The sequence below is a fragment of the Phyllopteryx taeniolatus genome, chromosome 15 (genome assembly GCF_024500385.1).
Source record: "Phyllopteryx taeniolatus isolate TA_2022b chromosome 15, UOR_Ptae_1.2, whole genome shotgun sequence".
In the NCBI taxonomy this organism is placed as follows: Eukaryota; Metazoa; Chordata; class Actinopteri; order Syngnathiformes; family Syngnathidae; genus Phyllopteryx; species Phyllopteryx taeniolatus.
The window spans coordinates 7,460,910-7,483,668 of record NC_084516.1 but is presented as its reverse complement, the minus strand read 5'-3'; the positions used below and the strand labels follow the sequence as shown (position 1 = coordinate 7,483,668).

General features: G+C 39.1%; 1 protein-coding gene across 1 annotated transcript; it reads right to left on the bottom strand.

Annotated features, from left to right (window-relative positions):
• Positions 1-4,144: 4,144 nt before the first annotated feature.
• amacr (alpha-methylacyl-CoA racemase) lies at positions 4,145-13,908 on the bottom strand. The gene is made up of 6 exons (XM_061747635.1): positions 13,595-13,908; positions 12,263-12,519; positions 11,796-11,939; positions 10,547-10,707; positions 6,914-7,100; positions 4,145-5,136 (listed from the first exon to the last, which is right to left on the bottom strand). The coding sequence occupies exons 2-6, from the start codon at positions 12,507-12,509 to the stop codon at positions 4,727-4,729; spliced, it is 1,149 nt and encodes a 382-aa protein (XP_061603619.1). The 5' UTR covers positions 12,510-12,519; positions 13,595-13,908; the 3' UTR covers positions 4,145-4,726.
• Between the last annotated feature and the right edge of the window lie 8,851 nt (positions 13,909-22,759).

The following is a 22,759-nucleotide window of genomic DNA, read 5'->3' as shown; positions in this document are numbered from 1 at the left end:
TTGTTTCAGCAGCAAGTGTGGATAAAAGAAAGGAAACAGAAAAAAAAACAGCATGCAAGGACACATAAAATTTACCTGCTGTATGTGCTCAAGCACATACTGTACATGAAACCGTTCACAGTGCAGTGGATTGTGAAAAAGAGAACCCTTCTCCCAGCTCTCGGATGCTGTGGGCATGTCCGCTGAATGCGCTGAAAACGTGCCCCGCTCGACCGTCACCTGTCCCTCAAATACGTGCTTGTGGCTCACACAATGGGCCCTATTTTTTTGGGTGTGTGTGAATAGGATAAATCCGGCGCGGCGGGCGGCGTAACATGGAATTCTCTTTGTTTTATGTTTACTTTGACAGAAACCCTTAAGTGGGAGAAGCCTCCTTTTTGAAGATTTGTCATTTTTTGTTTATGTTTTTTAAAGCTACTAGTCTATATTTATTTTAGATGACAGAAAAATAACATTGTAAAGTGTGTTAGAAGTGTTTTTAAGAATGAACAACAATCAGAGAGAACATTTTGACCACTTTTTTCCGAAGCTTTGGTGGTGACTACTAAGGCATGGGGGGCCTCTCACTTCTCCGTCCTCAAATCAAAACGCTACATTTAAGGCCAGTGATTTCACAGCTTGCCACATGCTTTCGACGTGGTATAGGAAATCTTTTGAGGAGTTTGCCGTCTGGGGAAAGATTACTGCAAAGAAACGTTAGCTTAACATTACGACCTTCTCCGCTGATTGGAGCTGCAAAAAAAGCGCAACGAGGCAGCGTGATATCTACCCAGGGGCAACTCGTAAAATTCATAAATTGGAGCAATCGTATGTCAAGTGACCACTGTACATATTATCTGTGTTTGAATGACAACTAGGTGGCATGGTGAGCGACTGGTTAGCACATCTACCTCTTAGTTCTGAGGACCGGGGTTCAAATCCGGCCTCGCCTGTGTGGAGTTTGCATGTTCTCCCCATGCCTGTGTGGGTCTTCTCCGGGTACTCCTGTTTCCTCCCACATCCCAAAAACATACATGGTAGGTTAATTTAAGACTCTAAATTGTCCGTAGGTGTGAATGTGAGTGTGAATGGTTGTTTGTTTAAATGTGCCCTGCAATTGGCAAGCAACCAGTTCAGGGTGTACCCCGCCTCCTGCCCGCAGTTAGCGGGGATAGGCTCCAGCACGCCTGTGATCCTAGTGAGGATAAGTGGTGTAGAAAATGATGGATGGATAAATGACACCTGGAAATCAGCGCTTCAACTCAAAATGGAAGACCTTCTGTTCTTTTCATGTTTTATGGTGAGTCATCAAATTACTTTAACATTCCTAATTGATATACATAAGTGCAAAAACATAAAAAAGAAACACATTGCTCACACAAACAGCAACATTACATTTTCCAGCAAGCTGTCAGCTCAGCGTGGCAGCTGTATCCTGACATGTGTGCTCACCTCCCCCTACCATACCACCCACTCGACAAAACCCTCCCGGACAACAAAGCCTGGATGACAACTTGATGTCCGCATTGTTACAGAGCAAGGGTGTTGAATACCGTCTCTATCCCCGGAGGATCTGTCAAAAGCACAACGTACTGTACAGCTCTGAGACCAAGTCATCAATCATCTCAATGTAGTGCCACCCATCTGTGTAGCACACAAGGGACAAATTCAGTAACAATTGGACGAAGTTAAACCAGCGGACGAGAAGGCAAAGTCATGTTTTTGCTTTAAATAACACATGTAATTCTTTGTTGTATGTTTGACGGTAAACTTCAACTGGGAGTGACATTAGACAGCTTGAAGTCTCTTTTTTTTAGTCAATTGGTCACTATTTGCCAAACTTCTGATTGTTGTGAAGTTGATCCACCATACAGGGCTCATCTTTCAAATTTGTGCTTGCATGTCAAAGCAAGAAATCTTGAAAAAAAAAAAAACTTGAAAGCCTGGTATCTCCAATCAGAATGCAACCCCTGTTGTTCCCTTGGCAGCAATTTGTCACAGAATAGTGCCAAAGCATTACTTTTGCATTAGAGTGGGCTTTGACAGCAACTTGTGGCATCTAAGAATATTTCAGAATGAGCCCAAAAAACAGCAAATTGTCATTTTTTCTTTTATTTCTTTTTTTAAAGAAAATGATGGACAATAGGCTCCAAAAACAAAACGCATATAATCAGGTGGACACTGTATTTCTATGGCAACGACAGGGTGTATCTGATCTATTTTAGGCTCCACTCGCGTTAACACCTATCCGATATGCATCAGATTTTCATCCACATTTGCAAGAGGACTGATTCCAATTTGATTCCATGCCAGTTATTCCTATTTATGAGGCCATGATGATTTCCCAATGAAAATTGCGTCACTTGGAACCATGCGGTGTAACTAGAGCCAATAACATAAATGGATGTTGTTGATGTCATTGACAAGTAATTTATGGGCAATTGTGCGGAGGGGTTTTGTAGATTCACTGTACCATCTATTGAGTCACTGTGCTGTACATTGTAATGCATTTGACATTTAGTCAACCAAGAATCACTTGTACCTCTGCATAGTTACTTCAAAACACCAACTAATCAACAATCAATTCCACATTATTGACAGAATTACTTTCTCCAAAACATTCAACTGAGAAAGCACGGCCTGCCACAGGAGCTGCTGAGGCAGTTCTACACAGCGGTCATCGAATCAGTTCTGTGTTCTCCCATCACAGTCTGGTTTGGTGCTGCTACAAAAAAGGACAAACTCCGACTGCAACGGACTAACAAACTGCTGAAAGGATTGTCGGTGCACCCCTACCCACCCTTGAGGACTTGCAGGCTGCCAGAACCAAGACGAGCGTCCAAAATCCTCTCGTACCTTCCACATCCCGGTCACCGGCTCTTCCGGCTCCTTTCCTTAGGTAGGCGCTACCGATCAATGCAAACTAGAACTAGCAGACATTCCAACAGCTTCTTCCCTCTTGCAATCAACTTCTTAAACAGCTAACTTACAATTCCATTGCAACATGCTGCCAATTTCTTTTGTCTGAACTTGTTGTCACATTTCTGTCGGGCCAATTATATACTACTCGTGCACTCACTGTAGTCGTCTCGCCACGCTGCACTATTTGTATATCTGTTGTTGACCAATACTGGTCACTCATGCCAGAGTAGCATCTGCCCCATTTGCACACTGACTGAGGAGTATCTGCAACATTTGCACAATCAACATTGTCCCAGATTATTGCGCTACTCGTCACTTTAAATTGCATACACTCCTTGAAGTCTCGGCGCCCTTTGCAAAATGGTCATTGCACCGGACTATTGCGAGATTAGTCATTCGAACTGCTCTAAGTGCTAGAGGACTCTGCATCTTTTTGCACAATTGTCCAAAAAAAAATAAAAATAAAAATTGCACCGGCATTACCAGATAACTAGCAACCCTTTATTGCTCAGTGTATGTTTCAAAAGTGTTCTCTGTCAATTGACTGTCTGTTGTTGTACTAGAGCGGCTCCAACTACCGGAGACAAATTCCTTGTGTGTTTTTTTGGACGTACTTGGCAAATAAAGATGATTCTGATTTAAGGCAGTCTGTTGGTCGATCACAATTTTAAGTGAGTGGCATGCCAATAACAGATGCCCTTTTAGCCTTCTCTCTTACATTCCTAACTATATTACATATTAGCAATTGATCCAACGCAGAGTATGTTGGTATCACACTGCTTGTAAGCGTGGATGTATTGAATATATTAACAACGCTTCACTTTGCATCTATTGCAATGCCATGGCGATCAATGCTTACATTTACAATGAGCACCGAGTAGCTCAGGCGACTGAGCTTCCGGTGGCATTTATTGATTGATATTTTTCACGGTTGAGTTTTATAAACCAGCTCACCTCACTGGGAATCATTGGTTAAATCATTTATTAAATTGCGTTAAAATCACTCTCCCTTTTCAAAAGTCATTTAAAAAGAAAGCAGATGTGAGTGAGGATTTGACAAGATCAATTTAACAATACAATATATATATATATTTTTTTTTAAATACTATTTTTATTTATTTGAGAAAATAGCACAACAAGTGTCTGTTTCTTCTTCTTACTCAACGTGGACTTCTTTAGACACCAAACTAGCTAAAACCCACTTCAAAACACAAACTAATCAATCAATTCCACATAAGCACAATCAATAAATCAAATGTTTTATTTAAACAACTTTATTGTCGTAATATTTTTTTCTTAATACATACACTACTAAAAACATAAATTTTAGGATCCCCCAAATTCTGACATTTTCTTGTAAATGTGCAAATAGTTTTTTTTGGGCACTTCTTAAAACAGCAAACTTGAATCACTAGCACCTCTGCTTAGTTACTTCAAAACACCAACTAATCAACAATCAATTCCACATTATTGACAGAATTACTTTCCCCAAAACATTCAACTTTTTTCTTGTATGTGATTTTTCTTCTACTACTTTATCCTCAACAAATTCCAACATTATTCCTATAAAATAAAAGTTTTTTTTTTCATAATTTAAATGTGTATGGCGTTCTTTAGACATAAAATTGCTGATCGCAGTAAAGTAGTGCATCCCATTTTGCCTCCAATTACTTCAAGTCGCGATCAACATACAATCAATTCCACAAATCAAAAGATCCCTTAACAATGAATGGACTAATGAATTATTATCCTTAGTCTTAATTATGAGGATTGATTCCAAAATCTATTGATTACTCCTTTCAGTGGATAAAATAAAAAGTATCTGTTACAATTTTGCCTTGACAGCATTACACTCCACAACACCTGCAGTGAGCATCTTGTCAATTTCTGACATTTTGTACCCGTACTCCACAAGGATCTCCACTGTGTGTTCTCCGATAAGCGGGCCAGGGTTGACTGAAGCCTCCGCGGGGGTCCGAGAGAGAAGGGGGGCCGGTCGGGGGCTTTCCTCCCCGCTGGAGTCCTTCACGAAGGAAGCCCTTTCGTTATTGTGCGGGTGCGAGCTCACCTGGTCAAACGACAACACGGGTGTCACACAGGCCTCCGTCCCGTCAAAAATTTGCGACCAGTCTGCCTGCGTCTTCGAGGCGAAACGCTCAGAGAAGATCCGCTGGAGGTCGGGCCAGTCCGAGAAGCTCATCTGTGGTGGTAACTGGTCCTCCTCCAATTCCAAACCTTGTGGGGGACACAAAGGTACTGATTTAAGTAATGGTAAATTATGTTCAACTCCAGTCTGTAGGTGGCAGTAATGTTTGTGTTTATATTTATTAAAAAAAAAAAAAAAAAAAAAAGTTGTCAACGCACTCCTGCTATATCTGTTTTGGATTCATTACAATGGTCATGTTTTGTTTTATTCAACTATTTATTTTTATTTATGACAAAATTGAGATGACGTTTTATTGTAGCTGGCATTTTTTGTTTTAAAAGAAAAGGACATTGTTTTGACTATTACAGCATTATTGCATGTGGGCTGACCGATGTCAATGAATGGATCTTTTTGACTCTTTGAAGAAAAAAAATAAAATCTTGTGGCCCTGTAAGATTTGTATTTCAGTACCCCTGAGTGTTCCTCGGATATTTGCGGTGGATCAAGTCATGGCGCGAACAGTGAAAATCCAAGCATAATCGAGCCCCCCTATAAAGGTTTAAAACTGCTTTTAAATATCACAAGACAACGGCAAAGTAATACTTTTAACTAATGAAGCGCCTCAACTCACTTCAATATACTGTAGTTTCTTGGCACTAAGATGCCACAATATGGTGGCAAAGCACTACTTTTAACTGGACAAATCTCAATCACTTGAGCATATTTCCTTGGGACCAAGATGCCACAAAAACAGCAAATAGGGGAGTTTTTTTAAGCAAATAATGGGGATTAGGTTAAAATAAATGCCAAAATGCCAATATGTGGGAGTTCACCATTATATGGAATAAGCGATCATTTTCCAGTGTTGTATTGTAGGGTGGCAGTAATGAGCGCCACAAAGTGGTTCAAAAGTTACATAAAATATGACTGAAAAAGGTGTTTTAAATCCATAAAAGGAAATAGCACTTTTTAATTAGTAATAACATTTGCTATAATATTACAAATCAAATAATTATAAAATAAATAAATAAAATGAACTGGATTTAGCTGTACCAACAAACAGACAATTAAATCTTTGGCCATGTCAAACAACGTTTTTACTCCAAACAATGTTGGTCTGCATCCAACCAATTCAACCTTTAAGAAATTACAGTAGGCGGCACAGTGGACGACTGGTTAGCACTTCTGCCTCATAGTTCTGAGGACCCGAGGTCAAACCGGCCTCGCCTGTGTGGAGTTTTCATGTTCTCCCAATGCCTGCGTGGATTTTCTCCAGGTACTCCGGTTTTCTCCCACATCCCAAAAACATGCTTGCTTGGTAGGTTAATTGAAAACTCAAAATTGCAGATAGGTATGAATGTGTGCGCGAATGGTTGTTTGTTTCTATGTGCCCTGTGAGTGGCTAGCAACCATTTCAGGGTGTACCCCGCCTTTCGCCCACAGTAGGCTGGGATAGGCTCCAGCATGCCCGCGACCCTAAGTGAGGATAAGCAGTATGGAAAATGGATGGGTGGAAATTACAGTATATACTACACATTACACGAGAATGTTGGGATTTTGGGTGGAATTTCAGAATAAACCTAAAATGCACTATAAGATTAACTTTACAGGTGAACAGAATTTGTAAACTTAAACTAAACTTTTGAATGCACTTATCCCACAGTTCAATATTTGAGTACTTCTTGCACAACTTGGTGTACTGAAACAAGGAGCTGAATGGCAATATTAACTATAGTCTTTTGATCCATGAAGGACATTCACTTACAATATCTAACTTTCTGTGACACATCCTGTCTCTCTATAGCAAGCTGCTGATGACACATGACATCGTCATTTAAGAGCACAGGTAAATATATTTCCACAAACCTTGAAGCAGTTGCTTGTAGAACTGCGGTTCAACGGCGCCCACAGCCACATGCTTGTTGTCGGCCGTCCGGTACGTGTCATAGAAAGGCGCGCCGCTGTCCAACATGTTTTCCCCACGAGGACGATCCCACATGCCGATGCTGCGAGATTTCCACACGAATGAGCCCATGTAGGCAACTCCTTCCACCTGGAAAGAGCAATTGTAAATGTTTGCACTATTAAGTTGATTTTACATGATGTGGCGACGCCAATTTGGCACCTGGTCGTTCCACAATGTTGTGTGCATTCATGTATCTTTTTATCTTGTTGTATCCCTTAATTCGTTCCACATCCCCAAAAATGTTTTGTGTTTTCAATAAAGAAAAACGGCACTTGTATAAAAACACAACATATTAAAATACAATGTAAAGAAATAAACAGGTTTTATAGAGCGCAATTACTGTACGTACAGTAGTATTCATGTGTTGAATGTGTGCCTTTAAGTGACTTAGAGAGTGACTTCAGGAGCTGGAATCGGGTTGTCCAGTTAGTTCGCGTGTGAGCGTCTGGGTGGGACTTGTGGCCAAATCTGCACACAAGTTGGACCTGGACCGTGCTGTAGTCCATCACTAAGCTATGCTAACAAAACTCATGATTACATGTTAATATTTGTATGCAAAACACTTCTAGGACAGAAATATGAAACAATTACTTAAAAAAACTGATCACTCACCTATTCTGGTATTTTTGTGCTCTTTCTGTAATACCTTAAAATTCCACAAAATGCCACCAAAGCCCTGGCTAATAGAAAAGTTGTAATTGCTGTCAAGGAAGTATTGTTGAAGTGATACCTCTCATACTCGATTGAGAGAGTAAGATTTTAGTATGTCAGGGAGCAGCTAAGTTTAGCATGGGTTGTTAGTGGAAGTTATGAGAGTCTTCACTGCATGTGCATGTACACACACACTTCTAGTGCATTTTTTCAAAATCACATCATCATCTATTTTTACAGATAATGTTGTAAAATTCGTTTGAAATGATACTACACTGCCCGTTTTGGGATCATAGTTTGTGGTGCATTTACGGTTTAAACTATTTATAAAGGCAATTTTTATTTTTTTTTAAACATTTTTATGGTGGGGCGTCAATTACTTATGTTTGTTCACTTTTAACGGCAGTGCTCGTCGCTGTCTTCTATGAATCGAGGGGGTTTACTATATTGTGAAAATAGGAACCCACACAGCAACTAAAAAAGACCCACACGGCGGACAACATTGAATTCATTAAATTAATAGACCACTACAATCATGAGAACGGGGCACAAATAAAAATGTATATAGTGAAAAAGGCTACATCGCAGCCTCCCTTTTGAATCTGACTAGTGATGTTACTCGCCATACACATGTTAAAATCCTGTGTTGACGTGCCTTTTGATTGCAACCTGATAGACACAACACGCCCATGCTCCATGAGATAGACATCAGGCATCACTCGTCTCTGACACTATTAAAACACTGTTGTCGCCGTCGCAAGCTCCTTGAGTGCATCGTCCAGGGGAAAATGACATGTTATGTCAGGGCTTTTCATTTACACAGTGCAATGTCTGACACAGCCCAATGGGCAGAAAAGTTGTTTTTGTTGCCAATAAACTGCTGCTTTCAAGGTCTGAAATGGACATGTCGAAGAAAAAGAACATCAAAGACTTGTACTTAACCTTTATTTAACTAACCAAATTAGTAGGACCCCAACTCGAGTGCTGTGGCACAGTAGGGTGTCATATGTGCTCATAAGGTGTGCCAAGAAAAATTATCCAATTGCACTTAATTGGTCCGGAAATTATTCCACAAATAATGTCTTTGTTCAACTATCTATGTCAGCCATGTATAGTAACAGGCAGCAAAATTTAAACTATATATAGTCTATATACTATATGGCAGAAGGTGCATAATTAACCAGTGTATCCACAGTTTGTGACATTTTTGTTTGGTGGTGTGCTCATGTGCTGTGAGATTTTTTTCTAATGTAAAACATGTGGATTGGCTCAATAAAGGTTGGGAAACAACTCCAATTTGTTTGCATTTCTGTGAACTATAATCTGTTCTGGGGTCAGACTGTTGGCATTATTGAACCCTGAAATGTACAGACAATATTGACGACATTTTAACATTCTTGACTGTCAAAACATGTAAAAAGAAGTCAGTTGTTGGAAAAAAAATTAAAAGAACAAAACAATGAAAGGGTGAAGGCGTGCAGGTAAGTGGGGAGGGTGACGACGTGAAGATTTTATGTACAGTATTATCACTTTTTAAGATCTTAACTGTAGTACAAATTTAAATTAAACAGTTTTCCGATTGGAGTTTTGTTAAAACAGCACTTTTAACACATATCTCGAAAAAAATGTAAATGTGAAAAGTATGGGTATTTTCTGACAATTATTGAATAAAGTGTCGCATGAAAGTTAGACTTTTTTTTTCCATAATTCGCAAAGCATTTTTTTCCTCCTAAAATTGCCTTTTGGGCTAATTAATGTATAAGGTGTGTTTTAAGTCAAAGATGAAGCAAAGTGGCCAAAAAGATGTCTTGTAAATTTAACACATAGAAGTGTTTTTAAAAAGCCTGTCAAATTTGAATGAATAAAAAAAATAAAAAATAAAATCACGATGTATGTATAGTAAGGTTATGAAATCATGAAACATAGGGCTCTCCCTCGAGCTGCAGAACTGTGTGGACGTGTCTGCTGAAGACGCTGGAGACAGCCTTTTACCTGTCAATCAAATATGTTCGCTCGTATGCGGTATGCTCAGTGTCTGCAGTCAGCTACTGGCTGAATAATGTGTGCTGCTGTAGTTATGGTTAATAAATAGTTAACTTAGAGACCAGACCGGAGTGAGAGTTTGCTTTTCTTTTAACCAGTTCAATGATTTTCTGAATACTAGCAATTTGCATGAAACCTGTTAATTGTTTTTTTTAGACAAATCACAGTACATAGACAGCACTGATCAAAGTTTTAAACAATATTAGAATTAATTTGGACATGAGAAAACTTATTTTCCTCGTCTTAGTAGATCTGAGTGCAGCCTTTTATTTTGTTTTTTTACTGGTTTAAATCCTACCTCACTGCCAGAATTTTGTGTCATCATGGGTGAAGATTCCTTGTCAGGAGGTCACATGTTGGATTGTGGTGTTCCCCAAGGTTCAATTTTAGATCCAACACTTTTTTTTTTTTTTACTGATGACCACAGCTCAATTGAAACTCTTTTTAACTTTATTTTAGAAACAAGTCTTGGATGATGGTACGAGCGAGATTCAGATACGCCAGCGCTAGATGGTGCCAGAGAATGCCAGAAATTCAGCCCAGCATCCTGGGTCTTACTCACAATTTTGCATACGAGTATACTGAACTACAAGCTCAGTCACAGAACGAATTGGACTCATAAGTCGAGGTACCACTGTACTGTGATTAGAAAGCTAGATTTGTGTTTAGATTTTACTTTAAACAAGATATTATCTTCTATATCTTATTTTCGATCTTTGTAGAACCAGTGACACATCGCTGCAAATCATTGGCACAAACCGAGAATTGACATCGTTTCCTGTGTGGCTCCAGTAAGAACCTTACATAAAATCCCCAACAAATTCAACTCTGTTGCTTACCATGCTAGCGTCAATGATCTGCCCTTTCCCCGACTTTGTCCGCTCCAGCAATGCCAGGATGATGCCAAGGGCACATGTTAGCCCTCCGCCCGCGAAGTCTGCTAAGAGGTTCAGCGGCGCGTACGGCTTCTCTCTGCTGCGACCCAGACGGGATAAAAGCCCTGTTAGCGGCAATAGAACAGACAAACACACAAAGCGGGAATGCAGAATATGATATCATCATCACTGAATTTTATCTACAATATAGCACATTATCACAATATGATTTCACGATAACTGAAATACATCTTGAATGTGTAATAAGTCTTAATTCAATATCATCACATTATTTTACCTACAATAAACATAGTAGAGAATCACAAATCACTGATAGTTAAATTTTTTATTTATCCCATTATAATCCCTCAAGCGGAAATTCAATTCGACTCCGACCCTTGCTCAAGGGGACCTTGAGTTTTGGACAAACTAGAAAAGCTTGAAAAAGGGCATCCTGGTTATTGTCTTGATAAAGGACATCAAAGATTTTATATATATATATATATATGTGTGTGTGTGTGTGTGTGTGTGTGGTATCGGACCTTTAATAATTTGTTCGATCCACACAGTGCAAGAAACTAACTGCAACACGTCGATACTGGTACGACTGAAGAAAGGGTAATACGTCCACCCACAAAGCTCTTTTCTCTAATGTGAAGGTAAAGTTTTGAAGGGCTCTTTGCCCAGCACCTCTTTTGTCTGTCTGCATGGCAGTCACACTGCAAAAAATTACAAAAAGCCTTGAAAGAGGTTGAAAACAAGCACACTGATCGATATACAGTTCTGTACTTCCACCTTTATCCTCAACTGCATTCAGGGCTGACGTGTATGGGGGTGTAATTAAACAATGTTAGTAGCGTGTTACAATTTATTTCCAGTTGAGGTAGAATAATAATTTAAAAAAAACAGTACCTTGACTTACAAGTTGAATTTGTTGGACCAAGCTCGTAACATAATTTAGTCATATATCAAATCAATCCCCTTCTTTTGTATGAATTAAAATGCCATTAATCAATTCCAGCCTCTAAAAAAACCACCACAATTGCTTTTGTTATGCACTTGTAAGCAAGAAAAATAGCACTGCCTGTATTGTATAACAACAGAGCAAACCAGAAAAAAAAAATAAATAAAAATAAAAAAATGTGACCTATGTACTACAACAGTAAATGATGCAAATCCGTGGACCGTATCTCAATCCTTTGTTTGTTCGTACCTGACATGGCCAGGTAGTTGATGTCATGTCCGGGCGCCGTGGCGTACATTCCACTTTGTCCGTATCCCGTCAGGCGTGCGTACACCAGACCAGGATTTTCCTTTAGCAGTCCCTGTGGACCAAGACCGAGTTTCTCCATCACACCTATGAGACCACAAGATAGATGATTTCTACTTTTTTCCAATAGAATTTTCCCCAGCTACATCGCTGTTCATCATTCACACCCCTGCTATATCAGTTTTTCTTTAGCAATCGTATTTGATGGGATTTTAAAGTATACATACTTACCATAATGCTGTCTTGTGAGAGGGGTAAAACTAAAACTAAAAAAAAATAGATATATGTATATATGATATGGTCCTCATTGCAGCGCCTATTGCTTGTGGGTGGGTCTGGAACATTTCCCACATGATAAATGGGGGTTTGCAATATGTACGCTTTCTTAGTATAGATTCTCATGGTCCTACCTTTGCGGTAGGGCTCCAGGACGACATCAGAGTGGGCGCAGAGTTTCCGGAACAGGGCGACGCCCTCGGAAGTCTTCAGGTTGATGGCCACTGAGCGTTTGCCGCGACCTTGCGTGTCCATCGAGGCTCCGGCCTTTGTGCGGTCGACGCGAATCACCTTGGCGCCGAAGTCGGCCAGGATCATCCCGCAGAACGGCGCGGGAGCAAGGCCCGCAAGCTCGACCACTCGTACCCCGGCCAGCGCCATGCTGAAAACACTAAAAAAAAGAAATAAATATACATATTATTGCATTTGTTAAAGTTTGAATAGCGATTGTAAATGTTCAAGAACTGCTGCTGCAGGGCTGTAAGACCAAAATAATTTAATTAACTCGAGCATACAGTTGCTACATCACAGCATATCGTCGCAATCCCCAGACATCCTGTTGCAATTGAATGAGCATCTTAAGAAATGACATCAGTGCGGTCTGGTTGGACCCTTCTTTCTTCGATGGTGTGACATCATCACTAACCAGAAGCTGAGCTGCACTGTGTTTGTTTAACGACCAGCCGTATGGCTACAGCGTGAGGCAACTACACTTACCTAATAGCTTCTGTGGGAGAACCCTAAAAATGGCCAATCATATTACGTAATTGACATTGCATTGTTATGGCTAGTTTTGGAAAAACTGTGGAAGGCCTTTTGTGGGCCACATAAAATGGCTCGTAGAGGCCACACCAATGTCGAAGGCTCAGGGTTTTCAAACCTTTGGGATAACGGAAAGATTTCTTTCCATAGACTGCCGAGTTATCTTTGTGTTGCAAAGTCAAAATTAAAGTTATTAATTTTATGATACAATGCAATGCTATTTTTAAAAGGCACGCAACAAAAATGTGGTGTTTTGCAGTTTCCAACAGATGAATGGCTTTTAAATTAATTTTAATGGGGAAAATTGATTTGACACGTTGGTAACATGACTTAAGAGCTTGGTCACGTAATGAATTAAAACTCGTAAATCGAGGAACCACTGTATGTCACCTTTAACAGAAAGATGTTGGTTTTTCATTCGCATAACCAGAGGTGTCCGCGGTGCAGTGAACGCACCACGGCTAAAAACAAAGCTAACTTGTTTTTGCGTGTGCCACCGGGTAAATCACTTACATTTATCTAAAACACAAATAGTACAAAGTCCAAAGTGACACACAAATGTTATCTGTAGGACAGTTGCCGCGACGAGCGACTTTTCCCAACGTCCAATGAACACGACAGACAACACACACGCTTGTGTATCCAACACTTAAAGGTTTTCTAACGTTACAAAAAGTGAAAGTGAGATGACAAGTTAGGCTAACCTGTGTGTTTTTTTTAAATAACGTCACGATGAAGTCAGCTCTCGTGAAGAGTTGAATCGCTGTGTGAAGGCGCTCGCGCAGCTGGCGCACATGACGTGACTGTAAAATCGTTGGAAGCAGGAAAGCCGTAACGGATCAGGCACGTGATTAAATCAATTTATCTTAAAAACCTTGCACTTTACATGAATATACGTCATAAACATCATACACTTAGCCAAAACATCGGAGGAATTAAATTTCTGATTCACATTTATGCGTCAAAAATATATATATGATCAGATTGTACGATCAACTCCGCCTCGCTGTGCTCTGGCGGCCTACGCTGGTTTTAAAACAAACTGCTTCCGCAACATTTTCTTCTTCAAGGCTTTCTGGGAATTTGAGTTTTTTGGTGGTGTCTCGCTCGAATTTAAACTAAAACAATTGGAATTTGTGTAACGAGCAGTTTAAATGAAGGGCTTTTTATATAGTTTACTTATGTATGGTTAAGAGTGGAAACAAAATTATGCTTAGTGGCAAAGTTGTTGCCACAAATAAAATAAAATAGAAATTCCTTGCACCTTCTTTAAAATGATGCTGACACAGCATTTCCATCATTGCGAGGTGTAAATATAATATATTCGACAGTCCTGCTGCTTTGCGTTCATTTTCCACCTCATTGTACAGATTAAGTGGCATCAGCACAATCTAAGAAAGACGCTTATCCTTTAAATCAGGGGTATCAAACTCACAGTCCCAATAAAAAATTGGGACAACATTGCAGGCCAAACTTAATATTTAATGAAAAATCACTGTGATGTGCATGTTTCCCTTTTCTGCAGAAATGTAGCGTTAAAGTTTATCATTGACATTCATTCAATTATGTTATATTCTTTGTTACAGCCACGTTGCTCCGCACACGACAAACAGGTCTGTCTTTTATTTTAGTAAAATAAGACAAGACAGATAATCTGCCTCCCACGTGTCTTGGAAGTTAACCGTTTTCCATCTTTCGTTTGGCCAGTTTTGGGAAGGGGAAGTGTAAATTTGCTCGAGGAGACTGGTAGCATAGTTGCTAACGACTGCAACAGAAAGTGAAGGGGCTCTCGCCGGTCTAGACTGATGGGCCAACACACTAGGAAAGCATTCTGGGTTTTGTAATATTAGTGGCACATGTGCTATATACTGGCGGGCCAGCTCAAATACACATTTAATATCATCTTGCGGCCCAAATATAATTACATCGTGGGCCAAATTTGGCCCCCTGGCCTGAGTTTGACATATATGCTTTAAATGCTACCATACTGTGCTGACAGGATAACAGACACGTGCGATAAATAAATGCATTACATGCACATTCAGCGGTCCTCTATTAAATGATTAGTATCCCCAGATAAGGTGCTTAAAATATATTGGGAAAAATATGTATTAGAAACACAATAATTTTTTGATTATCACAAAACCTTAGCATTCAAACAGAGGTGTGTAGACTTTTTTATGTGCACTATCTCCATTCTGTGCTTTTCGGTTTTGCTCTGATATTCTTGGTATCAGGTCTCGGTTATTATGAGACCTGAGAGAACGCCGGTTGTGAAATGTCATCTTTTATGTCATTCGTGCGGATTCTTTTTACGGAGGGTGGGTTTATTTGTGATTTACCCAGATCATCTGATCAGCGTCGATTTATATTGTCATTCTTAGAAGGTCGCTTACACAATGTGATCGGCTCACTGAGACTTGTTTTTTTTCTCTCTCTCTAACATTTTGAAAAAAATACCGAAATCTTTTGTTGTTATTTTGAAGCGGAAAATCACACAAAGCTGCCATGAATGAAAGACCATTGTGTTCATTTACGGAGCCAAGACCAGCTTTCTTTATTATCTGTGGAGGCAGTGACTTTCACAATTGTTGAAAGCCCTCTCTGGCTGGTGAGCTCTACACTTTCAGATAGACACCAGCATGCTGTGAAACTGCTTTCAATGAGATTCCCAGAAAGACAATGAATTTAGGGATGAAAAAAGTGGTTATTGAGGCGCTATCATTGCAATCTTATTTCGAGATAAAGAATCAACTGGAGTTACGTGTGCTTCTAGCACAATGAAACCCTGTTACCTGTTACAGTGGTACCAGGAATAAGCTTTTAACTAAATTTACCTGTATATTAAATCAAATTTCTCCTTTGAAATGAATTGAAATTCCATTAACCTATCCATTTAAGCCAACCCTAAAACAAAAACAAAAATTATGCACATTTAATAAAGAAAAACAACACTGTTTTGTGTTTAAAAAACATGAGAATTTCAAGAAATAAACTGGTTTTATTTAGTGTAATTACTGTACAGTGGGTACGGAAAGTATTCAGACCCCCTTAAATTTTTCACTTTGTTATATTGGAGCCATTTGCTAAAATCATTTAAGTTAATTTTCTTTCTTCATTAATGTACACACAGCACCCCATAATGACAGAAAAAAACGAATTGTTGAAATTTTATTATTAAAAAAGAAAAACTGAAATATCACACAGCCATAAGTATTCAGACCTGTTGCTCAGTATTTAGGAGAAGCACCCTTTAGAACTAGTACAGCCATGAGGGAATGATGCAAAAAGTTTTTCACACCTGGATTTGGGGATCTTCTGCCATTCCTCCTTGCAGATCCTCTCTAGTTCTATCAGGTTGGATGGTGAACGTTGGTGGGCAGCCATTTTCAGGTCTCTCAGGAGATGCTCAGTTGGGTTTAAGTCAGGGCTCTGGCTGGGCCATTCAAGAACAGTCACGGAACGGAGTTCTTCTGAAACCACTCCTTCGTTATTTTAGCTTTGTGCTTAGGGTCATTGTCTTGTTGGAAGGTGAACCTTCGGCCCAGTCTGAGGTCCTGAGTACTCTGGAGAAGGTTTTCGTCCAGGATATCCTTGTACTTGGCGGCATTCATCTTTCCTTTGATTGCAACCAGTCATCCTGTCGCTGCTGCTGAAAAACACCCCCACAGCATGATGCTGCCACCACCATACTTCACTGTTGGAACTGTATTGGACAGGTGATGAGCAGTGCCTGGTTTTCTCCACACATACCGGTTAGAATTAAGGCCAAAAAGTTCTATCTTCGTCTCATCAGACCAGAGAATCTTATTTCTCACGGTCTTGGAGTCCTTCAGGTGTTTTTTAGCAAACTCCGTGCGGGCTTTCATGTCTCTTGCACTGAGGAGAGGCTTCCATCGGGCCACTCTGCCATAAAGCCCCAACTGCTGGAAGGCAGCAGTGATGGTTGACTTTCTAGAACTTTCTCCCATCTCCCAACTGCATCTCTGGAGCTCAGCCACAGTGATCTTTGGGTTCTTCTTTACCTCTCTCACCAAGGCTCTTCTCCCCCGATTGTTCGGCCAACTCTAGGAAGGGTTCTGGTCACCCCAAACGTCTTCCATTTCACGATTATGGAGGCCACTGTGCTCTTAGGAACCTTAAGTGCAGGATAATTTTTTCTGTCTCTGAGCTCTTCAGGCAGTTCCTTTGACCTAATGATTCTCATTTGCTCTGACACTGTGAGCTGTAAGGTCTTATATGGACAGGGGTGTGGCTTTCCTAATCAAGTCCAATCAGTATAATAAAATACAGCTGGACTCCAATGAAGGTGTAGAACCATCTCAAGGATCAGCAGAAGAAATGGACAGCACCTGAGTTAAATGTATGAGTGTCCCAGCAAAGGGTCTGAATACTTATGGCTGTGTGATATTTCAGTGTTTCTTTTTTAGTAAGTCTGCAAACATATCAACAATTCCGTTTTTTTCTGTCAATATTGGGTGCTATGTGTACATTAATGAGGAAAAAATGAACTTAGATGATTTTAGCAAATGGCTGCAATATAACAAAGAGTGAACAATTTAAGGGGTCTGAATACTTTCCGTACCCACTGTACGTACTATAGTATATACTATAGTGTTTGTGTGTTGGATGTGTGCCTTTAAGAGGCATGGCCTAGTCAGTGATGTCAGGAGTTGGAGTCAGGTTGGTCTGCGTGTGAGTGTGTGGGTGTCAGTTGTGGCTTCCAACAGTTCCAATTGCAAGTGTTCTAATGTTTTCAATTAGTTTTTTCCCCTTCCAATAAACATCTGAAAGTGCATTGGTGACCGTGTCTCTCCTTGCCCACATGCGAGGGATGACAGTACCTATAATTGCTCCATGTTTTATTCAGGTAAAATTTGTGGGCCACAATCATTTATGCCCCACAGACTACTTAAAAGAACTGTCATAGACCAATAGCCTTACTTTTTGGAATAGGTTTCCCCCCCAAAAACCCATCAAAAGCAATAGAAAAAGCAAAACACCGTTAATGCTTACGATGCTGCTTCCTTTGTAACTTGGGGCAGAGGACTCTGCTGCCCCACACATAGGGAAAGATACGACGGACAGGCAGCAGGATCAAAGACACACATTTGCACCATGACCTGTAGCTAGAATTAGTTCAGCACCCACTGTCATACACTAGTCACACTTATTTGTGAAAGTAGTGTCACGAAAAATATCAACAAAAAGCCAAGGGAAAATTTTTTTAAATGGTAAGTTCCATTTATGAATCATTTGATACTCACTGTGCTGTTTTTTGGCAACTTGGGGCAGAGGACACCACTGCCCAATACGGCAGAGAAAGGACAGAATTCATAGGGCACAATCATTGTGACCCAAGGCCTACTGAAAAAATGCTAATCTGTTTTCTTGGCAACTTGGGGCAGATGATTACATTGCCCCAACAGCAGAAAATGAACAGAGATTCAGTAGGAACAAAAATACACATTTGAATGATGACCTATTGCTAGGTAGAATTGTGCCACAAAGCCCACTACAAGAAAATTTGAAGCTGCTAGTCATGCTCACAATGCTGTTTCCTTAGCAACTTGGGGCAGACAATTCTGTTGCCCCGCACGGCAGACAAAGGAAAGGGATGAGCAAAAACTCACATGTCAATGATGACTTGCTGCGAGGTAGAATTCCTAGGGCGTAATCATTTGTGCCCAAAGCCCACTGGCAAACACCAATCACAGTAAACAGATATAGATATACAGTAGCTATATATAGATATATATAGTATACTGTAGCCCTCAGGTGTCAAACTCAAGGTCTGGGGGCCAGATCCGGCTCACCACATCATTTTATGTGGCCAGCGAAGGCAAATCATGTGTGTGACCTTCCATGATTCTTGCTAAAATCTTTATCAAAATTTCAAATTGTCATATCTAACAAGTAATAATTGAGATATTGCAAGCATTTTTTTTTTTTTTTTACACCAAACCCCCCTTTTTTTTTTTTTTTTTTTTTTTTACAGTAACTGTTATCCTTGACTTCTGATTTCAAAACTATCATAACTTGTTGTGTATGTGTAATATGATGAGGCGATTAAACATTTATATGGTTTCAAAGTCATAATGGCCCTCTGGAGGAAACCGTAACTACATTGCGGAGTGTGACAAAAAAAGAGTTTGAAACCCCTGCATAAATGTAAATTAATTCCAGTAAAATAATAATAATAACAACTAATATTCTTTCATTTATCTATTTTTCACCAAAGAATGTTATAATTTAATGTGGGAAGGCGCACACAAGGCAGCGTGTCAAGAGTCGCTTGTGGCACATTCTTCAAAATGTCAAAGCACAAAAGAAAACAAACGGCTGACATGTCTCGAGTCGTGTGTCAGGTCAGAAGACTCGTTTGGGTTCACTGTGACCTTTACTGTGGTTTATTAGTTTCTGACATACAAAAGAACAAAAAGAAGCACTTTGTCTCGTGCAATGATTTCCAACCTATATGGAGCGAAGGCACACAAATGTCTGCTCCCCTCTATTGGCCGTGTACTTCAACTGCAATTGACAGCAACCCATTTAAAGGGAACATACATACAGTGGCGGGCCGCGCTTGAGACGCCCTTTTGTATTCATTTGAGCTTTGAAAAGGTCCTTTCTGCTTAAGCCACTGTGATGGGAAGTTTGATTGCAATTTCAAGACCAGTCAGACAAGGGGGCACAAATTCCCCTATACAAATGCCAATAAATGACATTGTACTGTACTGTGCATTTGTTCTCATTTTCTAACTTTATTCCATGCCATTCATCTTTTGTTTCTGTAGCTACTTCCAAGAGTGTCCCATCCTCGTCGCCTGCCAAAATAAACAACACTATAATCGTTCGAGTCTCGTTATTTTCCATTTATAGATACTGTGCTCTACGGTGCTGAAAGAATGTAATTTACTGAGTAGTCCACCAACATCCTAGCGTCGAGGGGGGTACTGTTTAAAAATACTTTCTACTCTCGTCACACGCAATTACATTTCGCCAAGGGAGGGGCGTGGGGCTAGGAGGTGCTGAAATTTAATTAATAGTCCGGTCACATCATATACATTTTGGGGGCCACGGAGGAGGCCAAGCGCCCCCCTCCGGCCCCTCTCTCCCAGAACCGCCCCTGCTGCCAACCAATCAAAAGTGATAGTTCTTCTGCACTTTGGTTAATTTACACAAAAACGCCCCCACACAGAATTTCTCTGCATGATCAGCTTGTCAGAGCAACTCTCAAGCAAGTCTGAAAAATAAGTCATAATAGTTTTCATATTTAAAAAAGATTTAAGAATATGTTTTGAGAAAAAAAATTGTCTATGAGCATACTATCAGAATTAAGTTGTAAAAAGGTTGTAATGTTCTGAGAAGTGATGACAATAAAGTTATTATTATTATTATTATTTTGGAATGCAAATGCATTCACTCCCATGAGACATTAGCCCTAACAATATGGTTATATTTCATAAACTTTCATAAAATAGCGTGTATATGCTTTACTTGAATTCAAGATCCTTGGGGTATTTAGACAAAATCATGTTGCAGACATGTTGTTAAGACATGAAGTAAGTGTTTAAAATGGTGGGGGTGGGGGTGGGGGAAGCACAATATGTCCCTGTAAAAGAGTCAAAGAGCAAAAAGCCAAAGAGAAAGTAAAATATAAAAGGTGTTGCATATAGTATAAGAGCCACATTCTTGTATCTAAGGAAGCGAATGGGAATGGCTCTCACGGGACGGATCGCAACAATGTCATGGAGCTTTCCTGTAATATCACAGCCAGGAAGTCAAGTTTCGATGTAAACACGAGGTCCTGAGAAGCATACAAGATGGGACACCATGCCGTGAATACACTGTGACTGCACAATGAGAATGTGAAGCGGCAGGAGTCAAAAAATAAAAACTTGACAATTAGGATAAAATCACTCATCTCAAAAACATAAGTCAAAACTTGATTAAAATTAATAATTCATTAGTTAATAACTACAATAATCATGAACTATATAATACAACTTAATTCTCAAAACTTTACGATGACGGTTTCCTGTATTTCAAGTTTAAAGACTATAAAGTAAGTCATACTATTCTGATAAAAAGTTGGAATATTATACTGAAAGTATAAATTCTGATCTTTAAAAAAAGAACTAACATTACGAGGCGGGCGGGGCAAATGTTTTAAAAAAATTAAGTTTTCAAGAATAAATTCCCAATATTTTTGAGAAAGCAGTTGTAATATGATTTTTAAAGAATGAAGTCATACAAATTACAAGGTACAACAAAAAAGTCACTAACTTATTAAAATGAAGTTGGATTGTTTTGGAGTGAAGTTGCAGTATATTTGAGAAAAAAACTGAAATTGAGAATGAAATTATTTTTCAAGAAAAGGGTTGCTTTATTACAAGAGTAAAGTCAGATTCAGATTTTAGAATCAAGTCATATTAGGCTGTTACAAGAAAAAGTTGCAAAATCACATCAGATTTTTCAAGAAAAAAGTTATAACATTTTTAAGCAAAAAGTGGTAACATCACAATAAAGTCATATTTTTCAAGAATAAACTGATATTAGGAGGGGAAAAGCACAAAATTAAGTCATAATATTACGAGAAAGAGAGTTGCACATTTACGAGATTAAATTTCTATTTTCCAAGAAAAAAAAGTCAAGAAAGAAAGAAATATAATATTTTTGTAGAATAAAGTGGTAGAATTTTGGAGAGTACAGTTGTAATATTATGAGAACAAAAAGCTGCAAAATTACATTAGATTTATTTTAAATAAAGTAGAGATATTTTTAAATAAAAACTGGTAATATAAGAATAAAGTATTTTTTTTAGAAAGAAGTCATAATATTATGAGGAGTAAGGTGCAAAATGAAGTAATATTTTTTTGAGAATAAAGTTAGTCTTAATATTAAAAGAGGGAAAAGGCACAAAATTAAGTCAGGATATTAGAAAAATAAAGGTTGCAAATTTATGAGATTAAATTCCTATTTCCAGAGAATAAAGTAAATTTTGATTTAAAAAAAAAGTCATAATATTATGAAAATAAAATCTTATTTTTAGAGAGTTTTAAAAATAAATTCACAATGTCATAATTTCACAAAATTATGTTAAAATCTCTTTAGAATAATATACTAATATTAAGGTTTAAACTTAAAATAATATATTTTGAGAATTAAATTAGAATAACACAAGGGATTTTTTTAAATTAAGTATTATTTTTCAGCAAAAAGAGAATAAAGATTTTTGATAATTAAGTCTTGAGATTTTAGAGAATATAGTCATAACATTTAGCAAATAAATGTAGTTGTTGTAACTATGAGGATAGGCAAATGGTCAAAGTCATATTTTTGTGAAGGAAAAAAAAGTCATCATATTAAAGCATAATAGATGTAAAGTCACGAGAATAAAGTTGTATTTTTACCAAAAAAAATGTAGAAAGGCCATGAAGACACATTAGTATCTTAAATTCATTATCCATCCATCCATCCATCCATCCATTTTCTGAGCCGCTTCTCCTCACTAGGGTCGCGGGCGTGCTGGAGCCTATGCCAGCTGTCATCGGTCAGGAGGCGGGGTACACCCTGAACCGGTTGCCAGCCAATCGCAGGGCACATAGAAACAAACAACCATTCCCACTCACAGTCATGCCTACGGGCAATTTAGAGTCTCCAATTAATACATGTTTTTGCGATGTGGGAGGAAACCGGAGTGCCCGGAGAAAACCCACGCAGGCACGGGGAGAACATGCAAACTCCACACAGGCGGGGCCGGGGATTGAACCCGGGTCCTCAGAACTGTGAGGCTGACGCTCTAACCAGTCGTGCCGCTAAATTCATTATTATATATTATTAAAACAAGGCTGATTGATGTCGGC